At 53.9% G+C, this 20,372-nt stretch overlaps 1 protein-coding gene across 1 annotated transcript in view; it reads right to left on the bottom strand.

The window, feature by feature from the left end:
• The window catches only part of adam19a (ADAM metallopeptidase domain 19a), a 279,529-nt gene that overhangs the window by 130,353 nt on the left and 128,804 nt on the right, over nucleotides 1–20,372 (bottom strand). The window contains exons 5-8 of the mRNA XM_085967554.1: nucleotides 14,138–14,216; nucleotides 12,114–12,190; nucleotides 7,294–7,477; nucleotides 6,510–6,575 (exon numbers count right to left, since the gene is read on the bottom strand). Of these exons, the coding sequence (XP_085823680.1) occupies nucleotides 6,510–6,575; nucleotides 7,294–7,477; nucleotides 12,114–12,190; nucleotides 14,138–14,216 (406 nt within the window). The remainder of the gene's footprint in view (nucleotides 1–6,509; nucleotides 6,576–7,293; nucleotides 7,478–12,113; nucleotides 12,191–14,137; nucleotides 14,217–20,372) is intronic.

Raw genomic sequence — 20,372 nt, 5'->3', positions numbered from 1 at the left:
TACAACGCCAACATGTTCCTGTAAAAGTCAAGGGGGGGACCAACAAGCAAAGGGAACCTTGGATGACAAGGGATATACAAAAATGCATTAGAAATAAAAGGGGGGCTTTTGGCAGTTACAAAAGACTAAAGACGGAAGAAGCCCTAGAGGAGTATAAAAAGTGCAGGGGCATACTTAAAAAAGAAATTAGGAGGGCGAGGAGGGGCCATGAAATAACACTGGCGAGCAAAATAAAGGAAAATCCTAAGATGTTTTATAAGTATATTAAGGGCAAGAGGATAACCAGGGAAAGGGTAGGGCCCATTAGGGACCAAAGTGGCAATCTGTGTGTAGAGCCAGATGATGTAGGCGGGGTTTTAAATGAATTTTTTGCATCTGTGTTCACTATGAAGACGATGCAGACATAGAAATCGGGCAAGGGGACTGTGACATACTTGAACATATTAGCATCGAGAGGGAGGAGGTGCTAGCGGTTTTAGCAGGCCAAAAAGTGGATAAATCCCCAGGCCCGGACGAGATGTATCCCAGGCTGCTGTGGGAGGCAAAGGAGGAGATTGCAGGGGCTCTGACACAAATTTTCAGAACCTCTCTGGCCACAGGGGATGTACCAGAGGACTGGAGAACAGCTAATGTAGTACCATTATACAAGAAGGGTAGCAGGGATAAACCAGGGAATTACAGGCCAGTGAGCCTAACATCTGTGGTAGGGAAATTATTGGAAAAAATTCTGAGGGACAAAATTAGTCTCCACTTGGAGAGGCAAGGATTAATCGGGGATAGTCAGCATGGCTTTGTCAAGGGTAAATCATGTCTGACAAATCTGACTGAATTTTTCGAGGGGGTGACTAGGGGGGTGGATGAGGGAAATGCTGTGGATGTGGTTTACATGGACTTCAGTAAAGCTTTTGACAAAGTCCCGCATAGGAGACTGGTCAAGAAGGTAAGAGCCCATGGGAGCCAGGGTGCCTTGGCGCGTTGGATCCTAAACTGGCTGAGTGGCAGGAGGCAGAGGGTGATGGTCGAAGGTTGCTTTTGTGACTGGAAGCCTGTGTCCAGTGGGGTACCTCAGGGATCGGTGCTGGGTCCCTTATTGTTTGTGATCTACATAAATGATTTGGATGAGAATGTGAAAGGTATGATCAGTAAGTTTGCAGATGACACGAAAATTGGTGGGGTGGTAAATTGCGAGGAGGAAAGCCTCAGGCTACAGGACGATATAAACGGGTTGGTCAGATGGGCGGAAAAGTGGCAAATGGAATTTAACCCTGAAAAGTGCGAGGTGATGCATTTTGGACGGACAAATAAGGCAAGGGAATACACAATGAGTGGTAGGACCCTAGGAAGTACAGAGGGTCAGAGGGACCTTGGTGTGCATGTACATAGATCGCTGAAGGCAGCGGAACAGGTAGATAAGGTGGTTAAAAAGGCATATGGGATACTTGCCTTCATTAGCCGAGGCATAGAATATAAGAGCAGGGAGGTTATGATGGAGCTGTACAAAACACTGGTGAGGCCACAGCTGGAGTACTGTGTGCAGTTCTGGTCGCCTCACTATAGGAAGGATGTGATTGCTTTGGAGAGGGTGCAGAGAAGATTCACCAGGATGTTACCTGGGATGGAGCGCCTCAGCTATGAAGAAAGACTAAACAGGCTGGGGTTGTTTTCCTTGGAGCAAAGAAGGCTGAGGGGGGACCTGATTGAGGTGTACAAAATGATGAGGGGCATAGATAGGGTAGATAAAGAGGAACTTTTCCCCTTAGTAGGGGGGTCAATAACAAGGGGGCATAGATTCAGGGTAAGGGGCAGGAGATTTAGAGGGGATTTGAGGAGGAGCTTTTTCACCCAGAGGGTGGTTGGAATCTGGAACTCACTGCCTGAAAGGGTGGTAGAGGCAGGAACCCTCACAACATTCAAGAAGCATTTGGATGAGCACTTGAAATGCCATTGCATACAAGGCTATGGACCAAATGCTGGAAAATGGGATTAGACTGGACAGGGATGGATGGGCGGCGCAGACACGATGGGCCGAAGGGCCTCTTTCTGTGCTGTAAAACTCTATGGCGTAGAAATTGAGTGGGGTTAGCGCCCAATTAGAGGCGCTAGAGGGCCTTGTGCCGGAATTATAGCCGCTTCGGAAATTGATTTGGGCCCTACCATCGGCGTTAGCCGGTAGCGCTGCGCCGGCACCGATGACGTCATCGGTGTGCGCAGCGTCCCGGTTGCCGTGGTAATGCGGCCGGACGCCGAAATTCAGTTGCGGCCGCCTCGCCCGTGGCAGCCGCAACCAACGATTTTTCAAAAGTTTCTTGCTGGACTTAGCGCCGGCGCATTAAGGTGGCGCGGCGGCCGGCCGCTTTCCCGGCGGCCGCCCGCCCACACCTCCCTCCCCGGACTCCTCCACCACCCCCCCGCGGCACAGATGTGTGTGGGCCTCGAGCCCGGCACTTCTCCGAGGTGCCGGGCTCATTTTTCGTGCGATTCCACTGGCCAGCGGTCGGCTGCAGGCAGCTCCTCCTTAACAGAAGGAGGAGGCCTGCAGTACCCCAGCCTGCCGCACCGCATCGGGTGCCGCAGCGGGGGATTAGCGCCGCAATCCTGCATTCAGCGCCCATTGCGAGGCGCTGACACCCTCCATTAGCGCCCGCAGCCGTCTGGGCGCGGCGCAGCTGAATTTTTGGCGGGCGCAGCGGCAATTAACGCTGGCGTTAAATTTCGGGCGCTACAGCCCTGGCGGAGGCAAACTCAATTTCTAGGCCTTCGACTCTATGAGAACACACTGACCCACACAATATAGAACACTGACACACACCCTATAGCACACTGACCCACAAAATATAGAACACTGACCCACACCCGAGAAAACATTGACCTACATCCTATAGGACACTGATCCACACCCTATAGAACACACTGACCCACATCCTATAGAACACAATGACCCGCACCCTATAGAACACACTGACCCGCACCCTATATAACACACGGACCCAACCCTATAGAACACAATGACCCGCACCCTATAGAACACAATGACCCACACCCTATAGAACACAATGACCCACACCCTATAGCACACTGACCCACACCCTATAGAACACTGACCCACACCCCATAGAACACAATGACCCAGACCCTATAGAATACACTGACCCACACCCTATAGGACACACTGACCCACACCCCATAGAACACAATGACCCACACCCTATAGAACACAATGACCCACACCCTATAGCACACTGACCCACACCCTATAGAACACAATGACCCACACCCTATAGAACACAATGACCCACACCCTATAGAACACACTGACCCACACCCTATAGAACACACTGGCCGAACCCTATAGAACACAATGACCCGCACCCTATAGAACACAATGACCCACACCCTATAGAACACAATGACCCACACCCTACAGCACACTGACCCACACCCTATAGAACACACTGACCCACATCCTATAGAATACACTGACCCACACCATATAGAACACAATTACCCACACCATATAGAACACACCGACCTACACCCTATAGCACACTGACCCACACCCTATAGAACACACTGACCCACGCCATATAGAACACATTGACCCACACCCTATAGAACAGACTGACCCACACCCTATATAACAGACTGACCCACACCCTATAGCACACTGACCCACACCCTATAGCACACTGACCCACACTCTATAGCACACTGACCCACATCCTATAGAACACTGACCCACACCCTATATAACACACTAACACACACCCTATATCACACTGACCCATACCCTATAGAACACTGACCCACACCCTATATAACACACTAACACACACCCTATATCACACTGACCCACACAATATAGAACACTGACACACACCCTATAGCACACTGACCCACACAATATAGAACACTGACACACACCCTATAGCCCACTGAACCACACAATATAGAACACTGACCCACACCCTATAGAACACTGACCTACACCCCATAGACTACAATGACCCAGACCCTATAGAATACACTGACCCACACCCTATAGGACACACTGACCCACACCCCATAGAACACACTGACCCACACCCTATAGAACACAATGACCCACACCCTTTAGAACACAATGACCGACACCCTATAGAACACAATGACCCACACCCTATAGCACACTGATGCAAACCCTATAGAACACTGACCCACACCCTATAGAACACACTGACCCACACAATATAGAACACTGACACACACCCTATAGCACACTGACCCACACAATATAGAACACTGACACACACCCTATAGCCCACTGACCCACACAATATAGAACACTGACCCACACCCTATAGCACACTGACCCACACAATATAGAACACTGACCCACACCCGAGAAAACATTGACCTACATCCTATAGAACACTGATCCACACCCTATAGAACACACTAACCCACATCCTATAGAACACAATGACCCACACCCTATAGAACACACTGACCCACACCCTATAGAACACACAGACCTAACCCTATAGAACACAATGACCCGCACCCTATAGAACACAATGACCCACACCCTATAGAACACTGACCCACACCCCATAGAACACAATGACCCAGACCCTATAGAACACAATGACCCACACCCTATAGAACACAATGACCCACACCCTATAGCACACTGACCCACACCCTATAGAACACTGACCCACACCCCATAGAACACAATGACCCAGACCCTATAGAATACACTGACCCACACCCTATAGGACACACTGACCCACACCCCATAGAACACAATGACCCACACCCTATAGAACACAATGACCCACACCCTATAGCACACTGACCCACACCCTATAGAACACTGACCCACACCCCATAGAACACAATGACCCAGACCCTATAGAATACACTGACCCACACCCTATAGAACACACTGACCCACACCCTATAGAACACACTGACACACACCCTATAGAACACACTGGCCCACACCCTATAGAACATACTGACCCACATCCTATAGAACACACTGACCCACACCCTATAGAACACACTGACCCACACCCTATAGAACACTGACCTACACCCTATAGAACACACTGACACACACCCTATAGAACACACTGACCCACACCCTGTAGAACACTGAGCCACACCCTATAGAACACTGACCCATACCCTATAGAACATACTGACCCACATCCTATAGAACAGAGCCACACCATATAGAACACACTGATCCACACCCTATAGAACACTGATCCACACCCTATAGAACACTGTCCCACACACTATAGAACACACTGACCCACACCCTATAGAACACACTGAACCACACCCTATAGAACACACTGGCCCACACCCTATAGAACACACTGACCCACACCCTATAGAACACACTGACCCACACCCTATAGAACACACTGACCCACACCCTATAGAACACTGACCTACACCCTATAGAACACTGACCCATACCCTATAGAACATACTGACCCACATCCTATAGAACACAGAGCCACACCATATAGAACACACTGATCCACACCCTATAGAACACACTGACCCACACCCTATAGAACACACTGACCCACACACTATAGAACACACTGACCCACACACTATAGAACACTGACACACATCCTATAGAACATACTGACCCACACCCTATAGAACACACTGACCCACACACTATAGAACACACTGACCCACACACTATAGAACACACTGACCCACACACTATAGAACACACTGACCCACACCCTATAGAACACACTGACCCACACACTATAGAACACACTGACCCACACACTATAGAACACTGACACACATCCCATAGAACACACTGACCCACACCCTATAGAACACTGACACACATCCTATAGAACACACTGACCCACACCCTATAGAACACACTGGCCCACACACTATAGAACACACTGACCACACCCTATAGAACACACTGACCCACACACTATAGAACACACTGACCCACACCCTATAGAACACACTGACCCACACCCTATAGAACACACTGACCCACACACTATAGAACACACTGACCCACACCCTATAGAACACACTGACCCACACCCTATAGAACACACTGGCCCACACACTATAGAACACACTGACCCACACCCTATAGAACACACTGACCCACACCCTATAGAACACACTGACCCACACACTATAGAACACACTGACACACATCCTATAGAACACACTGACCCACACACTATAGAACACACTGACCCACACACTATAGAACACACTGACCCACACACTATAGAACACACTGACCCACACACTATAGAACACACTGACCCACACACTATAGAACACACTGACCCACACACTATAGAACACTGACACACATCCTATAGAACACACTGACCCACACCCTATAGAACGCACTGACCCACACACTATAGAACACACTGGCCCACACACTATAGAACACACTGACCCACACACTATAGAACACTGACACACATCCTATAGAACACACTGACCTCAGAATTGTCGGCTACGATGTAAAGTTCTACGTATTTCACGTTATCCCAGGAATCACGCCGAATCTGCAGGAAAGCAGGACAGAGAGTGAGAGTGAGACCCCGTAAACCCTCACTGACCCTCCCCTCTATAACATCACTGACCCTCCCCTCTATACCATCACTGACCCTCCCCTCTATACCATCACTGACCCTCCCCTCTATACCATCACTGACCCTCCCCTCTATACCATCACTGACCCTCCCCTCTATACCATCACTGACCCTCCCCTCTATACCCTCACTGACCCCTCCCCCGGTCTCTGACCCCACCCCCAGTCTCAGACGCCCTGTCTCTGACCCCTCTGTCTCTGACTGAACCCAATCAGCTCCCTCGATGTGACGATTAGTCTCACTCTGACCTCTCCCCGTTTCTTACCCCTTCTCCAGTCTCTGACCCCTCCCCCGTCTCTGACCCCCTCCCCGGTCTCTGACCCCCTCCCCGGTCTCTGACCCCCTCCCCCGTCTCTGGCCCCTTCCCCTGTCTCTGACCTCTCCCCTGTCTCTGACACCCCCCGCCTCTGACCCCTCGCCCTCATCCCTTGCCCTGTCTCTGACCCCTCGCCCTGTCTCTGACCCCTCGCCCTGTCTCTGACCCCGCCCCGTCTATGACCCTGCCCCGTCTCTGATTCCTCCCCCATCTCTGATCCCTCCCCCATCTCTGACCTCACTCCCCGTCTCTGACCCCTCCCCCTGTCTCTGACCGAGACCCAATCAGCTCCCTCGATGTGACGATTAGTCTCACCCTGAGGTGCTGATGAACAAACTCATTAACCAGGCTGATGTCTGATTGGCTGCCGTCGCTATGTCCACAGGTCCCAGTCCTGATTGGTAGATGTTCCGTCCTATAGATGATGTGATGCTGACGGTTGTTGTCTCTGATTGGCTGCAGGTAGTAACTGTCAATTGAATCCACGACCACAATCCCACTGCATCATGGGACAACAACAACAACCTGCATTCATATAGTGTCTCGGACACACAAAGCCCGCAGTCAGGTGACCAATAGGAGTCTCCGTTCCCCTCCCCCGCCTCCACTACAAAACCTGCACCCATTGTAAACGCCAGTGTATCCCGCTCCGTCGAGCAACCATCCGAACCAATCGCACACCCTGCGATCGTGAGCAGACCATCGAACCTCTCCACTGACCCCCGACCCTCCCACTGACTCCCGACCCTTCCACTGACCCCCGACCCTTCCACTGACCCCGACCCTCCCCACTGACCCCAACCCTCCCACTGACTCCCGACCTTCCCACTGACCCCCGACCCTCCCACTGACCCTCCCCAGTGACCCCGACCCTCCCACTGACCCCCGACCCTCCCCACTGACCTCCGACCATACCCAATGAACTTCCTCACTGACCACCGAGACTCCGACCCTCTGACCTACCCAACTGACCTCCGCAGACAACCGACCCTCTGCACTGACCAGAGCCTCCGCACTGACCTCTGACCCTCCGCACTGACCCCTGACCCTCCACACTGACATAGAAACATAGAAGCTAGGAGCAGGAGTAGGCCATTCAGCCACTCGAACCTGCTCTGCCATTCAATGCGATCATGGCTGATCATCCAATTTCAGTACCCTGTCCCTGCTTTCTCCCCATATCCCTTGGTCCCTTTAGCCTTAAGAAATATATCCAACTCCTCCTTGAATATATTTAATGAATTGACTTCCACTGCCTTCTGTGGTAGAGAATTCCACAGGTTCACCACTCTCTGGGTGAGAAAATTCCTCCTCATTTCTGTCCTAAATGGACTACCCCTTATCCTTAGACTGTGACCCCTGGTTCTGGACTCCCTGACCATCGGGAACATCCTTCCTGCATCTAGTCTGTCCAGTCCTGTCAGTATTTTATAAGTTTCAATGAGATCCCCTCTCATTCTTCTAAACTTCAGCGAGTACAAGCCCAATCGTCCCAATCTCTCCTCATACGTCATTCCTGCCATCCCAGGTATCAGCCTGGTGAATCTTCGCTGAACTCCTTCCATGGCAAGAACATCCTTCCTCAGATAAGGCAACCAAAACTGCACACAATACTCAAGATGTGGTCTCACCAAGGCCCTGTACAACTGCAGCAAGACATCCTTGTTCCTATACTCAAACCCTCTCGCTACAAAGGCCAACATACCATTTGCCTTCTTAACCGCCTGCTGCACCTGCATGCTTACCTTCAGCGACTGGTGCACAAGGACACCCAGGTCTCGTTGCACTTCCCCTTCTCCCAATCTATTGCCATTCAGATAATAATCTGCCTTCCTGTTTTTGCCACCAAAGTGGATAACCTCACATTTATCCACATTATATTGCATCTGCCATGCTTCTGCCCAATCACCCAATCTGTCCAAATCATCCTGTAGTTTCTCGGCATTCTCCTCACAGCACACACGCCCACCCAGCTTTGTGTCGTCTGCAAATTTGGAGATATTCAAGAAGGGGAGTAGGGAAAAACCGGGGAACTACAGGCCAGTGAGCCTAACATCAGTGGTAGGAAAATTATTGGAAAAAATTCTGAGGGACAAAATTTGTCTCCACTTGGAGAGGCAAGGATTAATCAGGGATAGTCAACATGGCTTTGTCAAGGGAAGATCATGTCTGACTAATTTGATTGAATTTTTTGAGGGGGTGACTAGGTGTGTGGATGAGGGTAATGCAGTGGATGTGGTATACATGGATTTCAGTAAGGCCTTCGATAAAGTCCCACACAGGAGACTGGTCAAGAAGGTAAGAGCCCATGGAATCCAGGGTGCCTTGGCACATTGGATACAAAACTGGCTTAGTGGCAGAAGGCAGAGGGTGATGGTCGAAGGTTGTTTTTGTGACTGGAAGCCTGTGGCCAGTGGGGTACCACAGGGATCGGTGCTGGGTCCCTTGCTGTTTGTGGTCTACATTAATGACTTGGATATGAATGTAAAAGGTATGATCAGTAAGTTCACGGATGATACAAAAATTGGTAGGGTGGTAAATAGCGAGGAGGGTAGTCTCAGTCTGCAGGACGATATAGATGGGTTGGTCAGATGGGCGGAACAGTGGCAAATGGAATTTAACCCGGAAAAGTGCGAGGTGATGCACTTTGGGGGGACTAACAAGGCAAGGGAATACACAATGAATGGTAAGACCCTAGGCAAGACGGAGGGTCAGAGGGATCTGGGTGTGCAAGTACACAGATCCCTGAAGGCAGCGGAACAGGTGGATAAGGTGGTGAAAAAGGCATATGGGATACTTGCCTTCATTAGCCGAGGCATAGAATATAAGAGCAAGGAGGTTATGATGGAGCTGTATAAAACACTGGTTAGGCCACAGCTGGAATACTGTGTGCAGTTCTGGTCGCCACACTACAGGAAGGATGTGATCGCTTTGGAGAGGGTGCAGAGGAGATTCACCAGGATGTTACCAGGGCTGGAGCGCTTCAGCTATGAAGAGAGACTGGGCAGATTGGGTTTGTTTTCCTTGGAGCAGAGGAGGCTGAGGGGGGACATGATTGAGGTGTACAAAATTATGAGGGGCATAGATAGGATGGATGCTGAGGAGCTTTTTCCCTTAGTAGAGGGGTCAATAACTAGGGGGCATAGATTCAAGGTAAAGGGCGGGAGGTTTAGAGGGGATTTGAGAAAGAACTTTTTCACCCAGAGGGTGGTTGGAGTCTGGAACTCACTGCCTGAAAGGATTGTGGAGGCAGGAACCCTCACAACATTTAAGAAGCATTTGGATGAGCACTTGAAATGCCATAACATACAAGGCTACGGACCAAATGCTGGAATATGGCATTAGACAGGGCTTGATGGCCGGCGTGGACACGATGGGCCGAAGGGCCTCTATCCGTGCTGTATAACTCTATGACTCTATAACTCTATGATATTACATCTAGTTCCCTTATCTAGATCATTAATATATATTGTGAATAGCTGAGGTCCAAGGACCGATCCCTGCGGTACCCCACTAGTCACTGCCTGCCACTCGGAAAAAGATCCGTTTATTCCAACTCTTTGCTTTCTGTCTGCCAACCAGTTCTCTATCCAAGTCAATACCTTGCCCCCAATCCCATGTGCCTTAACTTTACACGCTAATCTCTTATGCGGGACCTTATCAAAAGCCTTCTGAAAGTCCAAATACACCACATCCACTGGTTCTCCCTTATCTATTTTACCAGTTACATCCTCAAAAAATTCCAGTAGATTAGTCAAGCACGATTTACCTTTTGTAAATCTATGTTGACTTTGTCCGATCCTGTCACTGTTTTCCAAGTGCTCTATTACATCTTTTATAATGGATTCTAGCATTTTCCCCATTACCGATGTCAGGCTTACCGGTCTGTAATTCCCCATTTTCTCTCTACCACCTTTTTTGAATAGTGGGGTAACATTAGCTACCCTCCAATCCATGGGTACTGTTCCAGATTCCATCGAATGTTGGAAGATGATCAGCAATGCATCTACTATTTCTAGGGCCACTTCCTTAAGTACCCTAGGATGTAGCTATCAGGCCCTGGGGATTTATCGGCCTCAATCCCATCAATTTCCCTAACACCATTTCCCTACAAATACTGATTTCTTTCAGTTCCTCCCTTTCATCACACCCTATGTTCCCCAGCATCTCTGGGAGGTTATTTGTGTCCTCCTTTGTGAAGACAGAACCAAAATATGTATTTAATTGGTCTGCCATTTCTTTGTTCCCCATTATAAATTCCCCTGATTCTGACTGCAAGGGACCTACGCTTGACTTCACCAATCTTTTTCTCTTCACATATCTGTAAAAGCGTTTACAGTCAGTTTTTATGTTCCCAGCTAGCTTACTCTCATATTCTATTTTCCCTTTCTTAATTAATCCCTTTGTCCTCCTTTGTTGAATCCTAAACTGCTCCCAATCCTCAGGTTTACTGCTTTTTCTGGCCAATTTATATGTCCTCTCCTTGGATCTTATGCTATCTCTAATTTCCCTTGTTAGCCACGATTGAGTCACCTTTTTTGTTTTATTTTCATGCCAAACTGGGATGAACAAATTCTGTAGTTCATCCATGCTGTCTTTGAATGTTTGCCATTGCCTATCCACCGTCAACCCTTTGAGTGACATTCCCCAATGAATCCTACCCAACTCGCACCTCAGACCATCGTAGTTTCCTTTATTTAAATAAGGACCCTAGTCTCTGAGTCAACTACTTCATTCTCCATCTTAATGAAGAATTCAATCATATTATGACCTCTGACCCTTCACAATGACCCTCCGCACTGACCGCTGACCCACTGCACTGACCGCTGACCCTCCACACTGACCCTCCGCACTGACCCCCGACCCTCCGCACCAACCCCCGACCCTCCACACTGACCTCTGACTCTCCGCACTGACCTCTGACCCTCCGCGAACTGAAACTCCTCCCGCCCCCTCAATTAAGGACGTTGAATTTTTCCCCCACTGAGTCGGATGGGGTTGTGTTTCCTGTTTGGACCAACCAGTGTGCCAAGAGATCTGTCACATGACTGGCCTCATTCTGCCCTATGCCCTCTGCCCTCTACCCTGTTTGCAGAGCTCCTTTGAGTGGGGATGTTCCATGACCTCCGTCTTACCTGACACCGGAGCAGAGACTGAGCGCCAGCCACGAGTCCTCCTGACCCTTCACACGACCCTGGTAGAGACAGTGTCCCTGGACAGAGAGACAACAGACAGTCACACCTCACCCTCAAACACCATTGGTTAGCTCAGCTTAATCAGATCACTCACACTGCTCGCTCACATCTCCACTGGGTTGCCGTAGTAGCCTGTTAGGAAAGGGCAAAAATCAGCCGGGCATTCCTGCTCCCGGGGGATTCCTGCTCCCGGGGGATTCCTGCTCCCGGTCGCTCCCGGGGGATTCCTGCTCCCGGTCACTCCCGGGGGATTCCTGCTCCCGGTCACTCCCGGGGGGTTCCTGCTCCCGGTGGATTCCTGCTCCCGGTCACTCCGGGGGATTCCTGCTCCCGGGGGATTCCTGCTCCCAGTCACTCTGGGGGATTCCTGCTCCCGGTCACTCCCGGGGGATTCCTGCTCCCGGTCACTCGGGGGATTCCTGCTCCCGGTGGATTCCTGCTCCCGGTCACTCCGGGGGGTTCCAGCTCCCAGTCACTCCCGGGGGATTCCTGCTCCCGGTCACTCGGGGGATTCCTGCTCCCGGTGGATTCCTGCTCCCGGTCACTCTCGGGGGATTCCTGCTCCCGGTCACCCCAGGGGATTCCTGCTCCCGGTCGCTCCCGGGGCATTCCTGCTCCCGGGGGATTCCTGCTCCCGGTCACTCCTGGGGGATTATTGCTCCCGGTCACTCCGGGGGATTATTGCTCCCGGTCACTCCGGGGGATTCCTGCTCCCGATGGATTCCTGCTCCCGGTCACTCTCGGGGGATTCCTGCTCCCGGTCACTCGGGGGATTCCTGCTCCCGGTCACTCCCGGGGGGTTCCTGCTCCCGGTCACTCCCGGGGGATTCCTGCTCCCGGTCACTCCCGGGGGATTCCTGCTCCCGGTCACTCCCGGGGGATTCCTGCTCCTGGTCACTCCTGGGGCATTCCTGCTCCCGGGGGATTCCTGCTCCCGGTCACTCCTGGGGGATTATTGCTCCCGGTCACTCCGGGGGATTCCTGCTCCCGATGGATTCCTGCTCCCGGTCACTCCGGGGGATTCTTGCTGCCGGTCGCTCTGGGGGATTCGTGCTCCCGGTCACTCCCGGGGGATATCTGCTCCCGGTCACTCCCGGGGGATTCCTGCTCCCGGTCACTCCGGGGGATTCCTGCTCCCGGTCACTCTCGGGGGATTCCTGCTCCCGGTCACTCCGGGGGATTCCTGCTCCCGGTCACTCCCGGGGGATTCCTGCTCCCGGTCACTCCGGGGGATTCCTGCTCCCGGTCACTCCGGGGGATTCCTGCTCCCGGTCACTCGGGGGATTCCTGCTCCCGGTCACTCGGAGGATTCCTGCTCCCGGTCACTCCCGGGGGATTCCTGCTCCCGGTCACTCTGGGAGATTCCTGCTCCCGGTCACTCGGGGGATTCCTGCTCCCGGTCACTCGGAGGATTCCTGCTCCCGGTCACTCGGGGGATTCCTGCTCCCGGTCACTCGGAGGATTCCTGCTCCCGGTCACTCGGGGAGATTCCTGCTCCCGGTCACTCGGGGGATTCCTGCTCCCAGTCACTCCCGGGGATTCAATGATAGCAAGCCATTTTATATCGAGTGCACTGTTGCACTAGTGCTGAGGGTAGGAGAGTGTTTAATAGAAACAATAGCTGGAAACTGCAGAAGTGAGTATTTATATCCATTCAAATTAGTCGGCTCCACGACTGACCAGCAATGAACTGACCCCCATTCCAGTGAGGTCAGAGGGCATGAGGTGTCACATGACACAAAGATCACATGACGACAACAATCTCAGAATTGACAGGTTTAGTTCAAGTCACCTGACATTGTCCAACGAGGTCAATAAATTGGCCCAGGTCCAGGAATTCAGGCCAATAAGGTGGTCAGTGCACCCGGACCCCCGACCCCACCCCCCGGCAGCACCCACACCACCCCCTGACCCCCGACGCCACCCCGACCCCCAACACCACACCCCGACCCCCCCCGACTCACCGTGTAATTTGGGGCGATCGTCACTCGTGTTCCATCCTCTTCGTAATGCGTCTCTGTGTAACCTGAACCAATCAGCTGACTGTGAATGAAACAAAGAGCTTAACACCCAAACTATTCAATGACGCTCCCCCAGCCCGGCGTCGTTGGGAGACGCTCCCCCAGCCCGGCGTCGTTGGGAGACGCTCCCCGAGCCCGGTGTCGTTGGGAGACGCTGCCCGAGCCCGGTGTCGTTGGGAGACGCTCCCTGAGCCCGGTGTCGTTGGGAGACGCTCCCCGAGCCCTGTGTCGTTGGGTGATGCTCCCCGAGCCCAGCGTCGTTGGGAGACGTTCCCCCAGCCCGGCGTCGTTGGGAGACGCTCCCCCAGCCCGGTGTCGTTGGGAGACGCTCCCCGAGCCCGGTGTAATTGGGAGACGCTCCCCCAGCCCGGCGTCTTTGGGAGACACTCCCCGAGCCCGGTGTAATTGGGAGACGCTCCCCCAGCCCGGTGTCGTTGGGAGACGTTCCCCCAGCCCAGTGTCGTTGGGAGACACTCCCCGAGCCCGGTGTCGTTGGGAGACGCTCCCCCAGCCCAGTGTCGTTGGGAGACGCTCCCCCAGCCCGGTGTCGTTGGGAGACGCTCCCCCAGCCCGGTGTCGTTGGGAGACGCTCCCTCAGCCCGGTGTCGTTGGGAGACGCTCCCCCAGCCCGGTGTCGTTGGGAGACGTTCCCCGAACCCGGTGTCATTGGGAGACGCTCCCCGAGCCCGGTGTCGTTGGGAGACGCTCCCCGAGCCCGGTGTCGTTGGGAGACGCTGCCCCAGCCCGCTGTCGTTGGGAGACGCTCCCTCAGCCCGGTGTCGTTGGGAGACGCTCCCCCAGCCCGGTGTCGTTGGGAGACGCTCCCCGAGCCCGGTGTCGTTGGGAGACGCTCCCCGAGCCCGGTGTCGTTGGGAGACGCTGCCCCAGCCCGCTGTCGTTGGGAGACGCTCCCTCAGCCCGGTGTCGTTGGGAGACGCTCCCCCAGCCCGGTGTCGTTGGGAGACGCTCCCCGAGCCCGGTGTCGTTGGGAGACGTTCCCCGAGCCCGGTGTCGTTGGGAGACGCTCCCCCAGCCCGGTGTCGTTGGGAGACGCTGCCCCAGCCCGGTGTCGTTGGGAGACGCTCCCCCAGCCCAGTGTCGTTGGGAGACACTCCCCGAGCCCAGTGTCGTTGGGAGACGCTCCCCCAGCCCGGTGTCGTTGGGAGACACTCCCTGAGCCCGGTGTCGTTGGGAGACGCTCCCCCAGCCCGGTGTCGTTAGGAGACGCTCCCCCAGCCCGGTGTCGTTGGGAGACGCTCCCCCAGCCCGGTGTCGTTGGGAGACGCTCCCCCAGCCCGGTGTCGTTGGGAGGCGCTCCCCCAGCCCGGTGTCGTTGGGAGACGCTCCCCGCTGACTCTGCCCGCTGATCTGGGCTCTCTCACTCCTCACACTCCCGGACAGCAGCCAATGGCCAAGCTGTCTAAATGTAGCTCTCCTGCTTTCACCAAAAAAGGAGAGGCTGTCGGCTGTGTCTGGGACTGACTGCTGCATCGCAATGGAATGGAATTTCAACAGTTCCAGCCCAGCCTTCCTGTGGTTCCCCGACCCCTCCATCCAATCAGTCATCACTGGTCTCCTCGTGTGTTGCCGTCAGTCTAATCACTCCGACAGCAGTTAAGTTGTGGCAGTTTCTCATCCCCCAACTCACAAACAACAATTCCAATTGTCCTAAAGTGAGAATTCCTGTCCCCTGGCTCCTCCGCTTCAGCTCCTGCCTTGTCTCAAGCTCTCAGTTGTGAGTAGGTAGACCTCCCCCACTCCACAGACCTGAGCGCATAATCCAGGCCGACACTGCTCGTGCAGCACTGAGGGAGCGTTGCACTGTCGGAGGGGCGGTACTGAGGGAGCGTCGCACTGTCGGAGGGGCAGTACTGAGGGAGCGCCTGATGCGCTATCAATTACTCATAAAAGACTGAGAGTTAAGAGAGTAACTAAAGGCTTTTATTAACAAAAGAATGAAGGTCTGCCTCGAGTGGTCGACCGGTCCAGAATACAAAGGGGGCTGGGTAGCAGTCACCTTTATACTAGGACTTGTGGGAGGAGTCAGCCGAGGCATGTCCAGGCATGTACACAGTGGAATACAAACAGTGGTTTACCACATTCACCCCTTGTTTAAAATTGAGTCCGGCGGGGTGAAGTGTATTAAAAGTTAGTGTATTGGAGTCTCTCCGGAGGTCTTGTCTGCCGCTGTGATCGGCGTGGCAACGGCAGGGGTAGTGGAGCTTCCGGCGTCGAGTCCCGCGTAGGCTGTGGCACAGGCGTGTCGTCCTCGTAGGTGTCGAGCGGGTCGCTGGGCCCAGGCCTGCCGTCTGCTGGGGCTGGATATCGGATCGTGGGGGGGCGGGGTGGTAGTGAGTAGTGGGTTACTGCGGCCCCCGAGGGTGCAAGGTCTCTTATGGAGACTGTGTCCTCCCGCCCGTCCGGGTATGCAATGTAAGCATACTGGGGGTTGGCATGGAGGAGGTCGACCCTCTCGACCAGGGGGTCCGTTTTATGGGTCCTCACGTGCCTTCTCAGTAGGACCGGCCCTGGGGACGTCAGCCATGGCGGTAGCGATGTCCCCGATGTGGACTTCCTTGGGAAGACAAACATTTTCTCATGAGGGGTGGCGTTAGTGGCAGTGCAGAGCAGTGACCGAATAGAGTGGAGCGCATCGGGGAGCACATCCTGCCAGCGGGAGGTTGGAAGGCCCCTAGACTTTAAGGCTAGCAGGGCGGCCTTCCAAACTGTCGCATTTTCTCTTTCCACCTGTCCGTTCCCCCGGGGGTTGTAACTGGTGGTCCTGCTTGTGGCAATACCCCTAGTTAGCAGGTACTGACGGAGTTCGTCGCTCATAAACGATGAGCCCCGGTCGCTATGGATATAGCTGGGGAAACCGAACAGGGTGAAGAGGTCGTTCAGACATTTAATGACCGTGGCACTGGTCATGTCCGGGCAGGGGATGGCGAACGGGAAACGGGAGTACTCATCAATAATATTGAGGAAGTACACATTGCGGTCGGAGGAGGGGAGAGGCCCTTTAAAATCAACGCTCAGGCGCTCGAAGGGGCGAGTGGCTTTTATCAGGTGGGCCCTGTCTGGTCTATAAAAGTGCAGTTTGCACTCAGCGCAGACTTGGCAGTTCCTGGTCATGGTCCTGACCTCCTCAATAGAGTAAGGCAGGTTGCGGGCCTTGATGAAGTGGAAGAACCTGGTGACCCCCGGGTGGCAGAGGTCATTGTGGAGGGCCCGCAGTCTATCGATCTGCGCGCTGGCGCAGCTGCCACGCGATAGCGCATCCGGGGGTTCATTGAGCTTCCCGGGCCGGTACAAGATCTCGTAATTGTAGGTGGAAAGTTCGATTCTCCACCTCAAGATCTTGTCATTTTTGATTTTGCCCCTCTGCTTGTTGTTAAACATGAAAGCAACTGAACGTTGGTCAGTGAGCAGGGTAAATCGTTTTCCGGCCAGGTAGTGCCTCCAATGACGCACAGCCTCCACAATCACCTGGGCCTCCTTCTCAACAGCGGAGTGTCTGGTCTCCGGGCCTTGGAGGGTTCGTGAAAAGAAGGCCACGGGTCTCCCCGCCTGATTGAGGGTAGCGGCCAGGGCAAAGTCGGACGCGTCGCTTTCCACCTGGAAGGGGATGGATTCGTCCACTGCGTGCATGGTGGCTTTGGCAATGTCTTCCTTGATACGGTGGAAGGCTAAGCGGGCCTCTGCCGTCAAGGGAAAAGAGGTGGACTTGATCAGCGGATGGGCCTTGTCCGCATAGTAGGGGACCCACTGGGCATAATAGGAGAAAAACCCTAGGCACCTCTACAGGGCCTTGAGGCAGTGGGAGTTCCATAAGGGGGCGCATCCGGTCGGGGTCGGGGCCGATGACTCCGTGTTCCACAACACAGCCAAGGATGGCGAGGCGGTTTGTGCGGAATATGCACTTCTCCTTGTTATATGTCAGGTTCAGGAGTTGGGCGGTGCAGAGGAATTTTTCGAGGTTTGCGTCATGGTCCTGCAAGTCACGGCCACAGATGGTCACATTGTCCAGATATGGGAAAGTGGCCTGCAACGCATTTTGATCTACCATCCGGTCCATCTCCCTTTGGAAGACGGAGACCCCGTTGGTGACGCCAAAGGGAACCCTAAGGAAGTGATAGAGGCGGCCGTTTGCCTTAAAGGCAGTATACTGGCGGTCCTCAGGGCGGATAGGGAGCTGGTGGTACGCTGATTTCAGGTCAATGGTCGAGAAGACGCGGTACTGCGCGATCTGGTTGACCATATCAGCTATGCGGGGGAGTGGGTAGGCGTCCAGCAGGGTGTAGCGATTTATTGTCTGGCTGTAGTCGATGACCAGGCGCTGCTTCTCGCCGGTCTTAACGACCACGACCTGGGCTCGCCAGGGGGTGGTGCTGCCCTCAATAATCCCTTCCTTCAGGAGCCGCTCCACTTCGGTTTTAATGAAAACCCTGTCCCCGGCACTGTATCGCCTGCTCTTTGTGGCGATGGGCTTACAGTCGGGGGTGAGGTTAGCAAACAGTCGGGGGGGGGGGGGGGGTGACTCTGAGTGTGGAGAGGTTGCACCTGGTGCGCGGCGGGCAATTTGGGAGCTGCTGGCTGCGGACTGTGAGTGGGGGTAGGGGTCCACCGTACGCCATCGTAACACTTTTAAGGTGGCACTGAAAATCTAACCCCAGCAGGACGGCAGCGCAGAGGTCGGGCAGGACCAGAAGTTTAAAATGATCGTACACGGTCCCGTCTACTACGAGTGTCACTACGCAGTAGCCGCCGATGTCCGCCGACTGGGACTCGGAGGCCATAGAAATCCGCTGGTGCGCAGGCAGGACTGGGAGAGAGCAACGCCGCACCGTGTCGGGGTGGATGAAGCTCTCCGTGCTCCCAGAGTCAAAAAGGCAGATTGTATCGTGGCCATTTACCTTAATGTCCATTGTGGAGCTGGCCAGCTGGTGCGGTCTCGCTTGGTCCAGTGTAACGGATGCCAGCGTAGGGGTTGGTGTGTCGCTGCGGGTATCAGATGAGGCAGTGTTGGGGGCCTGCTGCGTTCCGGCTGTCGTCCAAGATGGCGGCGTCCATGATCCCCATGTGGCTGGAGGCGTCCAAAATGGCTGCTGTACCGGTGGTTCGCACATGGCCGGGGAGGCCCAAGATGGCGGCCCGCATGGCCCACACGCGGCGCTGCTGGGGTTCGGGGTGGCTTTGGCCCTGCAGACGTTAGCGTAGTGTCCCTTCTTCACGCAGCCCGAGCAGATCGCGTTTTTCGCCGGGCAGCGCGCTCTGGGGTGTTTTGCCTGGCCACAGAAGTAGCATTTCTGGCCTTGGGGCACTGCTGTCTGGCCTTGGGACACTGCTGCGGTAGTTGGGCCGTTGCTGGGGTGTGGCTGGGGTGGCACGGCGCTATGAGGCGGTCCTACCGTGTCCCAGGCTGTCATTCCCCGCGGCATCCACGGTGCAGAGGAGTAGGCATCCATGCCCCGGTAGGCTGCATCCAGTGATAGTGCGAGTTCAGAGGCCTTGTTGAGGTCGAGGTCACTCTGCTCCAACAGTCGCTGTCGGGTGTAATTGGTTCTGTGGCCCACTACAAAAGCGTCCCGGATAAGTTCCTCTGTGTACACGGCGGCCTTTACATCCTTACAACCACAGGCCCGGCCAAGCACAGACAGTGCCTGAAGGTATTCCACGGTCGATTCCCCAGGTTGTTGTTTACGACTCCCCAGAAGGTGCCTGGCGTACACTTCGTTCACTGGGCGCGTGTACTGGTCCTTGAGGAGCTTGATAGCGTCCGCGTACGAGGTCGCGTCTTGGATGACCGAGTACACTCGGTGGTTCACTTTGGAGGTCAGGACATCCAGTTTGTCCTCGTCCGATTTGATTGCTGCGGAGGCGGTCAGGAATTTTTCGAAACACTTAAGCCAGTGAGTAAACTTGGTGGATGAGTCCTCCTCCCGATGATCTAAGTCCAGGCATGCTGGTGTGAGGATCTTCTCCATTATAAAAATTTGTTAATAAAATTGATGCGCTATCAATTACTCATAAAAGACTGAGAGTTAAGAGAGTAACTAAAGGCTTTTATTAACAAAAGAATGAAGGTCTGCCTCGAGTGGTCGACCGGTCCAGAATACAAAGGGGGCTGGGGAGCAGTCACCTTTATACGAGGACTTGTGGGAGGAGTCAGCCGAGGCAT

Source organism: Somniosus microcephalus, chromosome 2 (assembly GCF_052327205.1).
Source record: "Somniosus microcephalus isolate GS21.2 chromosome 2, FLI_Smic_1.0, whole genome shotgun sequence".
Classification (NCBI taxonomy): domain Eukaryota; kingdom Metazoa; phylum Chordata; class Chondrichthyes; order Squaliformes; family Somniosidae; genus Somniosus; species Somniosus microcephalus.
The sequence above is the reverse complement of the archived record's forward strand: the minus strand, read 5'-3'. Positions and strand labels throughout refer to the sequence as shown.